Genomic DNA, 15,008 nt, shown 5'->3' on the forward strand with positions numbered 1-15,008 from the left:
AGCCACCTGTCAGATCTCATCTCTCTGCAGCAGACTAAACACCTAGATTTGTTCTGTTAAGTGCTCTTTAGGCCAGCTGTGGGATTTGCCCTGCCTTCTCTTCCAGTCTTTTCTTAGCAGGGTAAGGCCTCATCTCTCCCATCTCTCCCACAGTGGACGTTGATGTAGAAGATTATTACCCAGCTTTCCTGGATATGGTGCGGAGCCTGCTGGATGGCAACATAGACTCTTCACAGTATGAAGATTCGCTAAGAGAGATGTTTACCATTCATGCCTACATTGCCTTTACCATGGACAAACTCATCCAGAGCATTGTCAGACAGGTGAGGGCATGGCGGAGGCTAGGGTTGGTGAGGGAGAAAGTCTACAGATGGATTCAGGAAAGAGAAAAGGCAAGATTTCTGTTGGGAAAGCAGTCAGTTTCCTCATATAATGATGTTTATGAACGCATGGTTCTGTAGAGGGGAGGGAGAGGTTAATGTGATGTGATGTCGGATTTCTCCTGTTAACAGAGTGGGAGTACTTCAGCCATGTGGTTGACTCCTTTGCTTTGCTCAGCGTGCCCTGGGAGTATGAGCCTACCTGAGACGTGATGTTTTACCCCCAGCACTGGTCCTGACCCCCTGCCCTACCCTCCCAGCTCTTACGTCGGGTACCAGGCGTGAGCTCAGTTTCCTCTTCTTTAGGTGTTGGTAATTCTATGGACTTTCCGTATTTAACATTTGAAATTCTTTTTACAGGAAGGGTTTCATACAACATCTTTTATACTCTGTCCACCTCACTATCTGAGATTCCCTCTGAGTTAGATTTGTAGTTGGTTTTTTGGTTTATTCTTGTGGCACCCTAGAAGTTTGTAAATATGTTGTTCTTTACAACAATAATTTTATAGCAAATAACATGTAATAGGTTTCCATTCCTTTGCCTTTAGTTCTGAACTTTTGAAGGGATCGGAGTCTGTTGATAGTGCACCACTTTCTTTAAAGTGGAAACTTTTTTTTTTTTTGCGATACGCGGGCCTCTCACTGTTGTGGCCTCTCCCATTGCGGAGCACAGGCTCCGGATGCACAGACTCAGCGGCCATGGCTCACGGGCCCAGCCGCTCCGCGGCACGTGGGATCTTCCCGGATCGGGGCACGAACCCGTGTCCCCTGCATCGGCAGGCGGACTCTCAGCCACTGCGCCACCAGGGAAGCCCAAAGTGAAAACTTTTAAAAAGACAATTCTAATTCTAGAGTCCACACCGCTACTATGGAAAGAAAAGCTTGTTCAGTGTTTTCCTCAGATAAAATATGGAATCCTTCGCAAAGTACTCATGCTTTTACCTTGAATTTAGAAGGATGCATGGCTCTGCACCCCTCTCACAGGATCTATTCAGAGTCAAGGAATGTTGCTTCACATAACTGAATCTTGGCATCTTCACAAAAGTTGTCAGGCAGAGAGCTGAAAGTTGAAGTGGTTATTAGGCCTTCCCTTAAGGGGTCTTAATGGTGATGGACAGAAATCTTTACATGTATACAATCAGCTATGGTCATAATTTTTTTTTTTTTTTTTTTTTGCTGTACGCGGGCCCCTCACTGTTGTGGCCTCTCCCGTTGCGGAGCACAGGCTCCAGACATGCAGGCTCAGCGGCCATGGCTCACGGGCCCAGCCACCCCACGGCACGTGGGATCCTCCCAGACAGGGGCACGAACCTGTGCCGCCTGCATCGGCAGGCGGACTCTCAACCACTGCGCCACCAGGGAAGCCCTGGTCATAATTTTTGAGAGACTAATGCCTGTTAATGTCCCCTAGATTTACATAAAAGACTTCAGTTACCATGTGCTTATGTTTCTGTTTACAAGTTTGCTGTTGCTACAGCTAGAAATAAAGTCTTTCATACTACCAGTACAACTTTAAAAATCTAATACAACAAGGCTCAGCGGCCATGGCTCACAGGCCCAGCCGCTCTGAGGCATGTGGGAACTTCCCAGACCGGGGCACGAACCCGTGTCCCCTGCATCGGCAGGCGGACTCTCAACCACTGCGCCACCAGGGAAGCCCGCAAGGTTGGTTTTTTAAATAGATATAATTAGTCTATTTACTAGAAGCACCTGGTTATGATTTTGAGTCAATAATACATAAGGTCCGATCTTTTTTTATGGAGACAGGTTTTATCCAGAAATCTGAATCCATTGTTTTTAAAATACGTTTATGCTCCTCAGCTTAACTCCTGAATTGGAGGCATAACATTTCTTACTCTCCTTATCTCCTTTGCTGTTCTCCAGAGTTCATTGCTGACTGGAGGTAGAACATATATTTCAAGGTCAAACCATATATTTATCTTACTTTTCTAGACTAGTTTAAGAGCGTTTTGTCTTAAGAATACAATAGGCAGTCTCACAGACATCTGGTGTGGGACTCAAAATATGGCCAGACCATCTAGGGGTTAGACTGGGGAGGTTTTTTTTTTCCCTCTCCTGCATGCCTCCTTTCTGGACATCTCCCCCATCCTCATGCTTCTCTCTTCAGATGAACACTCAGCACGTACTCAAGGCTTCTCCAGCACCTGAGGCTTTCACTTGCCACGGCAGTGCCTCTGGCCCTGGCATTACCAACCATCCAGGTGCTCCTCTGTAAAAAGTCTACCAGACACACTCATTGTGTCATTTCAATTTAGCAGGAGAGAGAATCTAACCAGCCTAGTGTGGGGATGAGAGTTGCCTAGTTGTCCCTGGATTTATAATGCTGCCCTTTCCAAAGACTAGAAGGGGCCAGATATCCAAGGAGAGGGTGCGGATAGGGAGTCGGTGACGTGGTCTCCTTTTACAGGAAGGTATAAAGAAGTATCTACATGATAGAGACCATGCTTTGGACGTGCACTGCTTTTTTTCTCTCTTAAACACTGTATTTTAAGCCTTCCCCCGTATTAGCAAGTTATCATAAGCATTATTTTAATGGTCACATTAAAAGCCATTGTATAGACTAATTGTAATTTAACGACCTCCAGTTGCTGGCCTTTCTACCACCATCAGGTCACTCACCCTTCTGACCTTGCACCTTGTCCATTTATCTACAAATACACATACTTGTCACTTAAGAGTTTTTTAAATGTTAAAAATAAGTAGTTGTCATAGTTACTAGCACTTCAAAAAGAGTGTATCTTCCTAAAAATAGAATGGCTTAGTGGTTATGAGAATTTTAAAGTAAAATAGACAAATTGATACTGCAATTAACATTTTGCTTTCTTGTATCTGTTTTTCACATTCTCTGGCATTTTAATGGGTAAAGTTTCATTTGAGAGAATCTTTATTTCACAGTAGATATATCGTCATGACCTATGAGAATAGAATCTCTGAAAGATTCAACTTTCTAGTCATCAGATAGTTTAATAAGATAGTTTCAGAAGTTACCAGTAGTCAGTCGTGATTGACCTGTGTTGAAAATGAGTTAATTTACCTACAATTTTAAATACTATACTTTTATTATCAGATGTGGAAAAATAGAGGATGTGTTAGAAAGAATATTAGTCCTAACTCAGCTCCTTCAGGTGAGCACCCATGACAGATTAATTCAGTAACAGCTTCCTCAGTGCCTATTGAGTTTCAGACTTTGTACTAGGGCTGTGAATGTAGACATGGATCTTGCTTTCATGGTTCTCCGAAGTCCCTCTCCTCACCTTAGCACACGTGAGTTTTCTTATCTAACATGTAAATTTGTCTCATATATCAATATAGTAGGGTACCCTTCTCCAGCCTGCTTCCCAGGGTAGTTGTGTGGATCAACTGAGAATACGTATGAAAGGAAATTGTAAATGGTAAAGAAGTGCCATAAAATTAGGAAACCATGGAAATTTTCTTTCATGTAAAAAAATTTTTCTTAAGTTCCTTAGAACTTTAAATGAGCAGCACATTAACCTGAGTTGCTTATGGTTTTGCTTTTAAATATATATGAACATTTTATTCATGGACCAGAGATATGGTTGAAGATTTTGGCTTGGTTATTCTCCAAGAAAATAAGATAGTGGTTTTGTATGATTAATGTTCTAAAATGATCAACCAGAAAACCCTTCTTTTTTTTCTTTTTGCGGTACGCGGGCCTCTCACTGTTGTGGCCTCTCCCGTTGCAGAGCACGGGCTCTGGACGCGCAGGCTCATCGGCCATGGCTCACGGGCCCAGCCGCTCCGCGGCATGTGGGATCTTCCCGGACCGGGGCATGAACCCGTATGCCCTGCATCGGCAGGCAGACTCTCAACCACTGCGCCACCAGGGAGGCCCTGGAAAAAACCTTTTTGAGCTGAGTGATTGGAACCACCAAAGGGAGTCTGAGTGTGTGACAGGGAGAACTATATTTTTGGTTCCCTGATGACTTGCCTTTGCTTGATTCCAGCTGCAGCACATCGTGAGTGATGAGATCTGTGTACAAGTGACTGACCTGTACCTGGCGGAAAACAATAATGGGGCCACTGGAGGCCAGCTGAATACACAGACCTCAAGGAGCCTCCTGGAGTCAACATATCAGCGGAAGGCTGAGCAGCTCATGTCAGATGAGAATTGCTTTAAGGTGAGAGGTACTCAGGTAGTCAGGGACCATGCTGACGACAGTGTGAGCTGTTGGGGCTCTCTCCACCAGAAGTCAAAGCCATACCAGGGTACTTTGACCCAGTGATTCCACTCCTAGACCTCCTTGGAGAGCCTGTGAACTCACTGGAATAAATGCAAAAAAACATGGAAAAGTAAAGTCTCTTGTGGGTAGTCTGTTTCTTGCCTTTTAAAAAAATTACCTCTTACATATGATTTTTATAATTTTGTATTCTTCTTCGCTGAACATTTATTTGGGTATTAAAGGCTTCGTAAATATTATTGTTTAAAAGTGTAATCCATGGTCATTGTAGAAAAGATAGGAAACGCAGAGAAAAGAAAAACTAGTCACCTACAGTTCTTCCCAGAAATAATCATTGATGACATTTCTAAACTTTTCTATGCTAATATGTATTTTGAAAAAGATTATACTGGGCAAAATGTTCTGGAACTTATTTCGCTCAGTTAGCAACACCTCTGGGTCTTCAGCATCTTTTTATGACTATTTGATATTTAATTTTATAGAAAATTATGCCTGTCTAGTTGGACATTTAGGTTGTTTCCGGTTTTCTACCATTATAATAGCTAATTAGAAAAGCAAATAGCTGGAAACAGTCTAGGTGTCCAACCCTTTACGGGAATGGTTAATGGCAGCCTATTGTGTGAATGCTGGATGGCATATTTTGCAGCTCTTAAAAGTTAATTATAAATTATAAAAATACTGAAACAAATAAAGGACACAAAATTATGTGTGTTATGATTGCATCTATGTAATAAACGTGTATAGTTGAACAAAGCCTGTATGTATTAATGTAAGCACAGGTTTAGGTGGCCCAGAATAAGGTTTGTAGTTGGCCTAGCAGAGAGAGCTAAGCTAAATAAAAGTTTGACCTTGGTGGGCATGTTCCATGTACTTTAATGATCTGACCCTCAAATTGTTCACTTCTATTTTCAGCTATTTCTTTAGTTTCTGATCTATCACCTGTACTGTTGGCTTAATTTAGAATCAAAGACCTGGAAATGAGTTTTCTAGTTCAGTCACAGATCTAATGTTCTACTATCCGAGGACTTTCCCACTACAGAAGAGATTTCCTAAGCCTTTCAGAGTTTTAAATCTATAAATGTTTATTATGAGTTTAGTGGGTGTTTACTTTCATGGTGGACAGAATTATCATCCCCATCTACAATGAGTTAACAGTGTATTAAATTGTGTGGTGAGGGCCTATGAAGGAATGGGTAGACTCACCCAGTAGATAAGAATAGTTGTCAGAATAGCAGAGGGAATAGCAGGAACAGAAGGCTTGGTAACCAGGAAAATCGTGTCATCACAGTGACCTTTTTCTTTCAAATGTTTATATAGAGAATAAAAGTCCATATAGTATTAGCATTAAGCTAAGAATAAGCAGCCCTTCAAATCCTCTGCCCAGCCCCACCTCCCGCCTCCTCTCCCTTCATTTTTTTTCTATGCATATTCTACAGTGCTTTTTTAAAAATCAGGCATGTTTAGCTCTCTGTGTATCCATTCAGACCCTTTTCTGTGCATTTGCATATATTGACACATAGATGTTTATATAGAAATTAATGATTAGATTTAGATTGGATTAGCGTATTTTACATCTGGCTTTTTTTTTTTTTTTTACATGTCTTAGAATTTGCTCTATTTTGGTTTACATAGATCCAGCTCATTTTTTCAACTGCTGTGTCATACATAATAGTATGAATGTACCATAGTTTTTTGCGGGGTTTTTTGTTTGTTTTTGGGGGGTTTTTTTTGGCTATGCCACGTGGCCTGTGGGATATTAGTTCCCCCACCAGGGATGGAACCTGGGCCCCCAGCAGTGAAAGCGCCAAGTCCTTAACCACTGGACTGCTGGGGAATTCCCTGTACTATAGTTTTTTAAAAAAATCATTGCCTGATGGGTAAACGTTTTAAACTATTTCCATTTTTTACTATCTCAAATAGTGCTTCATTGAACCGCATTTTGTATCCTTGCGTGCACGTGGTAGTGTTTGTTTAGGGTAGAGTCAGAGAAATGAAATTACTAGGTTAAATGGTATGCATATTTTAAAATTTAAACTTTAATGGGTATTCCCATTTCACTCTCCAAAGTGACTGGCTATACCAGTGTGCACTTTGATAAGAGCATTTATTTCCCCATTCTTAGTCAACACTTAGTATTATCAAACTTATTTTTGCCAATTAGATGATTAGAAAAATATTTTAATTCACATTTCCCTGTTCGCTACTGTTTCCTGTTTTTCTCTTCTGTGTATTGCCTACTCGCATCCTTCACCTTTTGCGGGGGAGAGGGGTCGTAGTTTCTTTTTGTTTGTTTTTTTGTTTTTTTTTTTTTTTTCAGTACACGGGCCTCTCACTGTTGTGGCCTCTCCCGTTGCGGAGCATAGGCTCCGGACACGCAGGCTCAGCGGCCATGGCTCACGGGCCCAGCCGCTCCACAGCACGTGGGATCTTCTTGGACTAGGCATGAACCCGTGTCCCCTGCATCGGCAGGCGGACTCTCAACCACTGCGCCACCAGGGAAGCCCTGTAGTTCTTTTTATGTACTTTTTCAAATATGATTTTCTTTGTCATGATTTCTCTGAAATCGATTGGTCTTCCTCTATGTCCTGTCCTTCAGTGCTCAGCTGAGTGTCACTTCAGTGAAGTGAAATCTTTCTCATCTCACTGAGGGGGGATAACATATTGTGCATGTTTCTAGAGTAGTACCTTTTTAGTTATTTTGTTGTAATGTAAATATAGCTATTTGTATCCCTTTTCCTTCACTAAATTGAGCTCCTCCAAGCAAGAAACCATGTTCTCTTCTGCGTGTGCCTCTGCCTAATAAATGGCAAACATTCAGTGACTATGTGTTAGTTGAATGAAGCCTAGGAGATTGGCAGAGGAGGCATGGAGAGGAGGTGGGGGTGTCCAAATGGTAGAGGATCTTCACAGCCATAACTAAGGAAAAGGTATGAATTTTGTTGTGGTTGGCGAGCAGTGAAGCATTTTTAAGGACTAAATATTCCACTGGCTTTGAGCTTTCAGGAAGATTAGTAACACTGAGTAACGAGGAGGGGAGGAATCAGAGTCATGTTTACAACTGGAGGCAGTTACCAAATATGGGTGATGGATGTGGGCAATCTAATAATAAAGTTAGTCAAGACTTGGAGAGTGGTTGCAGAGGTCAGAGAGTTGGGGTGAACACATGGTAAAGGACCTAACAAGACAGGTGTCAGGCGAGGAGCCTGTTGGGATGAAATTGAGTTCAGTTTTAGGCATGTAGAGGAGACTTGTCTTCTCAATATTACTTTGAAGAGTGGTTTCTTTAACAGCAGTGGGACAAATCTCGACACTCTAGGTTTTTTCATCCTAAATCCAGGGAGGTTTAGCAAACTCCTAGGAGCAGTTTTTTTCATATCTATTTTGGAAGTAACTATGTTTGTATGTGTGTATGTTATGTTCTTGTTACTTTTTAAATTTTACTAGCAAATAGGAATTCTTCTTCTCCAGAAGAACTGTGAACCAGAACTGGTTTCTGGTCCTGTTTGCTTACTGACTAGCTGTGTGGCCTTGAGAAATCAGAACTTTCTGAATTTTAGGTTTTTCCCTGTGTAAAATGAAGAATGTTGAAATAAATGATTCTCAAGCTTTCTTCTAATCGCTGATCTTCACCATTGATTCCTATAGTGATCTGGTCTGCAGCGAGCCCTTAGGATCAGGGCATTGAGAATCCTGGGATTCCAAAAGGGGAGATCTGTGTGCCATCACCATTTGATACTTCTTTTGTGCAAAATGTGACTTGGTTTTGCCTCTATCAGTGTACTGCTTTTAAATATGAATTTTTTTAAAAAATCACACAAATAGTATTAGCAGAACTCAGTTTCAAATATGATTGGTACCATTGCAGCAGATCACTTCTTATGTTGATGTTTTGTGTTCCTTACCTCATGGTATGTGTGATTTCTTGGGTAGTCTTTATTGTGGTGGAAATGTGATTGCTGTTTTCTGTTTGATGTTTTCCATTTCACTTTGGTATGAGAAGTTTCCTTTTTTTTTTTAAACACTGTAGGCTTGTTTACATCTTTGTATCAAGTCCCATAAATGGGATTATCAAGTGAAATGGCATTGACATTTTATGGTTCTGACTTTTGAGCACTCTCTGATATTGATTACTGTTTTAGCTAATTCAAGAAGTAAGAAACATGAAATGGTGCTTCTTGCTCTAACATTTCATTTTGCTGGTAGCAAGATTGGACCTTTGCCTTTTTATCACCTGCTAAGCTTTTGAGTTATCTTCCTCATCTCTTCAATTGGAGCAAAATTTTTTTTATAACTTTATTGCCTCCCCACCTCTCAACCCTTGAGAATCTGTTTACAGCTTTGGAGATGGTCTTTTGTTTACATTCAGGTTTCTTATTTGCAGCTTATGTTCATTCAGAGCCAAGGCCAGGTTCAGCTGACCATCGAGCTTTTGGACACGGAAGAGGAGAACTCGGATGACCCTGTAGAAGCAGAGGTATGGATGAGTATACTGCAGAAACTGGGGAGAGTATGTCATGTTCTGAGAGTCTGCCCAGTGAGTGTCTTCTAGAAGCCCAGCCAGTGTTAGCCTGTTTAAGGGTCAGGACCTGACGCTTAAGTACAGGTCATTTCAGCCATATCTTCAGCTGAAGAAAAGGACTGCCTGGTGGTAAGATATTTAGGATTGATGGCAGTCTCATCTAGCTTTCAGGAAAGCCCTCTCCTCTGAGGAAGTCTCATGGTTGGCAGCTTTCTTGTTTTTCTCCTAAAGCACAAGAAACAACAAATGAGGTGCCATCTGCCCAGTATCATCTTGACCCTTTGTGTCATGTTTACTTTTTATTGGGATAGATGGAGCCAGGAGTTCTCAACCCCACGGGGTAGACAGAGTGAGTTGGTTATCATAGTTGGGTCTAGCAGGTAATATTAATGAGAAATGCAAGCCACATGTATGTATGGTGCTGAGGGCATATGGAGGGGAGGAGATTGTTGTTTTATGGGAATATTGGCTCGTGGTTGCCAAATCTTAAATTTTTTTAAAAGAGATGCCAGAAATTTAGATTTTGATGTGAAAGATACTGATTTTCAAACATTTGCCACTATACATTTTGTTCTTTAACAAAACCCTCTGTAGGGAAATAAAACTTGTCAGTGAGCCAGCTTCTAACCATTTATGACTTCTGGTAACTGTTAAGTATCTCAGAGAAACTTTCGGTTTTGCATTCTCACAGATTTTTTTAAGCTGTGTTTTAATACCAAGTAACAAGCATGTCATTATGGAAAGAGATTTTTTTGATCTTGTATTTAAATATTTCAGACATTTTAGTCATAGAATTTGCTAGACAACCTGATGAGGTTGGAGTTCAGTTTTTGTGCTCTCTCCCCCACCCCCATTTTGTGTTTACAATCCTAGCGCTGGTCAGACTATGTGGAGCGATACATGAATTCTGATACTACCTCTCCTGAGCTTCGTGAGCACCTGGCACGGAAACCAGTGTTTCTCCCACGGTGAGTGAACCAACTCATGTATCGACAGCATAACACTAATGCACAGTCCAGGAACGAGGAGTTAGATGACTTTCAGTTTCTTGGTTTTCACTTATTCTGTTGTTCTGTCTACTGAGGATGCTAATTCAGGGTTTGTATGGTTTTACACCATGAGCTTACCTGGAGCACGTGCCAAAGCATCAGGGAGGCAAGAGTTTTAGGAGTCAGTAGTAACTTCCCTTCAGGAATGTGTGTCAGAGTCTCCAGGGTTTGATGATTCACTTGGAGGACTCAAGGACTCAGCATGTAGGCATACCCACAGGGATGGTTTACTGTAGCGAAAGGATACAAAGCTACATCAGCAAAGGGAGAAGGTGCCTGTGACAAAATCAGAGGATGCCAGGCACAAGCTTCTAAGGGGCTGTGACTTCCACTGGAGGCACAAGGACACTCTTCATTCCTCCAGCAGCAAATTATGACAATATGTTTGAGATGCTGCCTACCAGAGAAGCTCATTGGAGACTTGGTACTGGGGGTTTTATTGGGTGCTGCTCCTGCAGGCACCCTCTGCCTAGCTTGTACCAAAATTCCAGACTTCCAGAAGGAAAGCAGGTTTTCAGCATAAACCATTTATTTTGTACAAACAGTTTAGGTACAGTGAGGCACTCTTATCATTCAGGGAATGGGGGAAACTCTCCCAAAATCCAAGATGCCAGAACCCAGCCAAGGGACAACCTTGTAAGCACGGTTTGCAAAGGATAGCAGTCTTAGGCCTGCTATGTTAACTCTCTTCATGGAATTTTAAAAATTTCCTGGGCTTCCCTGGTGGCGCAGTGGTTGAGAGTCTGCCTGCCGATGCAGGGGACGCGGGTTCGTGCCCCGGACCAGGAAGATCCCACATGCCGCGGAGCAACTGGGCCTGTGAGCCATGGCCGCTGAGCCTGCGCATCTGGAGCCTGTGCTCCGCAACAGTAGAGGCCACAACAGTGAGAGGCTCGCGTACCGAAAAAGAAAAAAAAATTTCCTCCCCATATATGGGCAAATTGTATGCTGGACCTCTGTCTGAGGATGAAGACAGAGTTTCAGAAGTAGAAAATAGATTTTGCTGTAGTAGATTGGCTTTCTTTCTTCCCCAAATTTTGCGAATTGAAATCTCATGTCTTACATTCCCAGAAAGGTATTATCCCAGTATTATTAGACTTAGTCCTAATTGGAACATGGAAAGGGGTGAGAACAGAAGGGCCCTGCCAGCTTCTTCCATTCACTGAGTCATTTAACAGACTTCAGGCAGCTGCTCTGTGCCAGGCCCCTTTCTTAACAAAACAGATTTAGTCTCCATGCTTTTTTTTTTAAATTTATTTTATTTATTTATTTTTGGCTGCATTGGGTCTTTGTTGCCGCGCACGGGCTTTCTCTTCGTTGTGGTGTGTGGGCTTCTCATGGCAGTGGCTTCTCTTGTTGTGGAGCACGGGCTCTAGGCGCGTGGGCTTCAGTAGTTGTGGCACGCAGGCTCAGTAGTTGTGGCTCACGGGCTCTAGAGCACAGACTCAGTAGTTGTGGCGCATGGGCTTAGCTGCTCCGCAGCATGTGGGATCTTCCCGGACCAGGGCTCAAACCTGTGTCCCCTGCATTGGCAGGCGGATTCTTAACCACTGCCCCAGCAGGGAAGTCCCTCCATGCTTATGAAACATAACATTGTATATTTCTCAACAGATTGGCAAAATTCTTAAAAAGATTTGTAATCTTTGTTATGGAGTGTGTGGGGAAGAGGGGAGGCACTTTGATTTACTGTGGGGGGAAATACTGATACAATCATTCCAGGATCAGAGCAGTTAAAATGTATAGGACCTTTACCCTGGAACTTTAATTTTTAATAATTTGCCTTACAGCTGTTACAGCTGAGGTTCTTTCTCAGTCTTTTTGTCCTTAAGACCCCTTACAGTCTTAGAGATTGAATACACCAAAAAAACTTTTGTTTATGTGGATTATATCTAGTAATATTTACCACATTAGAAATTAAAACTGAAAAACGTTTACTATGTTTATGAATTCATTAAAAACAATGCTAAATGCATTCTGTGTTATCATAAGTAATATTTTAATGAAAAGCTACTTCAAAACAACAAATTAGTGAAGAGTGGCATTGCTTTACATTTTTGTAAATCTGTTTCATGTCTGGCTTAATAGAAGAACAGCTGGATTCTCATATCTGCTTCTACATTCATTCTGTTGCACTATTTTGTTTCGTCAAAATACATGAAGAAAATCTGGCCTTACTGAAACATGTAGCTCAAAAAAGTAGTATTTCCATATCCTTTCAGATAATTATGGATATTCTTTGATATGACAGCAGAACTGTCCAAGTAGTAGTTTCTTAAAGGTTAGTTGCAGTAGCAGTGAACTTTTCATGTGGTTATGTCAAAATCCATTGGTTTATCTTGTACTTTGAATTTTTTCATGCATGGTTTTATAACTTCATGCAGTTGGTTATTTGGAACATTTTAGTTCACTAAGTTATGCAGACCTACCAAATGTTGACACGTCTTCATTTTACAGTATTCCCACCCCCCACCCAGCACCCCCAAAAACACCACATTTATTAATATTGCCGTTGACCTCATCAGTCACATTTTTTTTTTTTTTTTGCGTACGCGGGCCTCTCACTGTTGTGGCCTCTCCCGTTGCGGAGCACAGGCTCCAGATGCGCAGGCTCAGCGGCCATGGCTCACGGGCCTAGCTGCTCCGCGGCATGTGGGATCTTCCTGGACCGGGGCACGAACCCGCGTCCCCTGCATCGGCAGGCAGACTCTCAACCACTGCGCCACCAGGGAAGCCCCAGTCACATCTTTAAGTAGTGGGAAGTTGTCACACCTCATGCCGGCCAATGCCAGTTTACCAAAATTCCGAGTTTTACTTGAAAGCTTAAATTTTATCATTGGCAACGAATGTGCTCAGTTGTTTTCCTTGAAGTACCAGTCTCCCTTGTTCACTTTTGAGAAAATATTTGCCAAATACCCCAGATCGGCTAGTCAGCTATTCTTTCAGGTAAAAATGGCGAACCATGTGCAGCTCAAGCAGTGCTCAAGTGCTTTCCTTCATGAATCCCATTGTACTTTGGCACACAAAGGTACTTTATGTTTAGTTCCCATTTCGTCACCCAGTATGTTAAAAAGATGTGAACTAACGGCCTTATCAATAATAAGAGATGTTATTGTTTCATCAAGGACATTCTTAAGTCAGAGCAGCTTTCCTTTTTGAATTGCCGGTGTGTGGCCAGAGAAGAGTACAAAGATATCTAAGGACAGATCGGTGCCATCACCAATTGGTTTTTTTCTAATAGTCACTATTATTTTTGCACTGCCAATGCTAATGTTAATACTGTTTTTTTTTTTTTAAAGAAAGAAAGACACTGTTTTAGTATTATTATGACAGTAGTTTTGATCTTACAACTTCCTAAAAAGCATCGTGGGGGCCCCAATAGTCCTTGGACCAAAGAACTGCTGTCCTACGGAAATGTGTGTACACAAAGATATTCACTGAAGCAACGTTTTTTTTGTTTTGTTTTGTTTTGTTTGCGGTACGCGGGCCTCTCACTGTTGTGGCCGCCCCCGCTGCGGAGCACAGGCTCCGGACGCGCAGGCTCAGCGGCCATGGCTCATGGGCCCAGCCGCTCCGCGGCATGTGGGATCTTCCTGGACCGGGGCACGAACCTGTGTCCCCTGAATCGGCAGGTGGACTCTCAACCACTGCGCCACCAGGGAAGCCCTGAAGCAATGTTTTTAATAGCAAAGTGTAGGAAACAGTAGAACTGTCTAGCTGACAACCTTTCTCTGCTTGTGTTGGAGGGAATTAAGCCTGCCAAGGCATCCACTAATGTGAATTATCTTCTTTCCTAGATGTGTAGAATAGCACTAGTTATGTACCATCTGTGGGAGAATTGAAAAAAATAGACATTTAAGTAATTTTCTGTGCTCTGTGGTTCAGATGAAGGACCTGATTAATTCCTGTTAAGGAATTGTTCAATTAAGACACATTCCTCTGTAGCAGTTAAAGAGAATGACACAAATCTATCTGTAGTGAAATGAAAAAATCTTCATGACATTAAGTGAAAAGTTGAGAGAGACCTAGAAGATTTTAAATGAAAACCGCTCACAGTGGCTACCTGTGGCAAGGCAAGTGGGATTTCGAGAATTGGGGTAGGGGGTTAGTTGGCAATTTCTTTTTATTCTTTATATCTCTGCAGTTGAAAAAAATTTTTTTTTAACAATAAAACCACTGGACATTTAAAAAATGTATGTAATTAAAATTGTGATACGTGCTGTGAAGGCAAATAAAAAACTTTTGGGGCAGTCATGGGAACCTGCACCTGGAGGAGCTCTCATCCTGCAGGGCTTTGCTGCTTTGTAGGAATCTGCGGCGGATCCGGAAGTGTCAGCGTGGTCGAGAACAGCAGGAAAAGGAAGGGAAGGAAGGGAACAGCAAGAAGACCATGGAGAATGCGGATAGCCTGGATAAGCTGGAGTGTAGGTTCAAGCTGAATTCCTATAAGATGGTATATGTGATCAAGTCAGAGGACTACATGTATCGGAGGACCGCCTTGCTCCGGGCTCATCAGGTGAGAACCAGTAACTGGAATTTCTCCACATTTCTCCCTCCTCAGCCAGGACCAGGCCTGCCCCAGAGGCTTCTGGTTGTTTCTCTCCCTTTGTGAAAATCTCTTGGATTTGAGAATTGTTGAGTAAGGATGCCGTAACAAAGTCCCACAGACTGCGTGGCTTAAACAACAGAAATTTATTGTCCTACAGTTCTAGAGGTTGGAAGTCCAAGGTCGAAGTGTTGGCAGAGTTGCTTTGAACCTTCTGAGGGCTGTGAGGGAAAAACTATTCCTTGCCTTTCCTAGCCTCTGGTGGTTTGCTGGCAATCATTGGCATTGCTTGGCTTG

The 15,008-nt window shown here is 42.2% G+C and overlaps 1 protein-coding gene across 6 annotated transcripts in view; it reads left to right on the forward strand.

Annotated features, from left to right (window-relative positions):
• Positions 1-15,008, forward strand: part of SIN3A (SIN3 transcription regulator family member A) — a 68,025-nt gene that overhangs the window by 48,468 nt on the left and 4,549 nt on the right. For all 6 annotated transcript variants that reach the window (XM_060293981.2, XM_030874925.3, XM_030874923.3 and 3 more), the window contains 5 exons: positions 154-323; positions 4,367-4,540; positions 8,982-9,074; positions 9,993-10,087; positions 14,474-14,681. In XM_060293981.2, coding sequence (XP_060149964.1) covers positions 154-323; positions 4,367-4,540; positions 8,982-9,074; positions 9,993-10,087; positions 14,474-14,681 — 740 coding nt within the window. The remainder of the gene's footprint in view (positions 1-153; positions 324-4,366; positions 4,541-8,981; positions 9,075-9,992; positions 10,088-14,473; positions 14,682-15,008) is intronic.

Source organism: Globicephala melas, chromosome 2 (assembly GCF_963455315.2).
Source record: "Globicephala melas chromosome 2, mGloMel1.2, whole genome shotgun sequence".
Classification (NCBI taxonomy): domain Eukaryota; kingdom Metazoa; phylum Chordata; class Mammalia; order Artiodactyla; family Delphinidae; genus Globicephala; species Globicephala melas.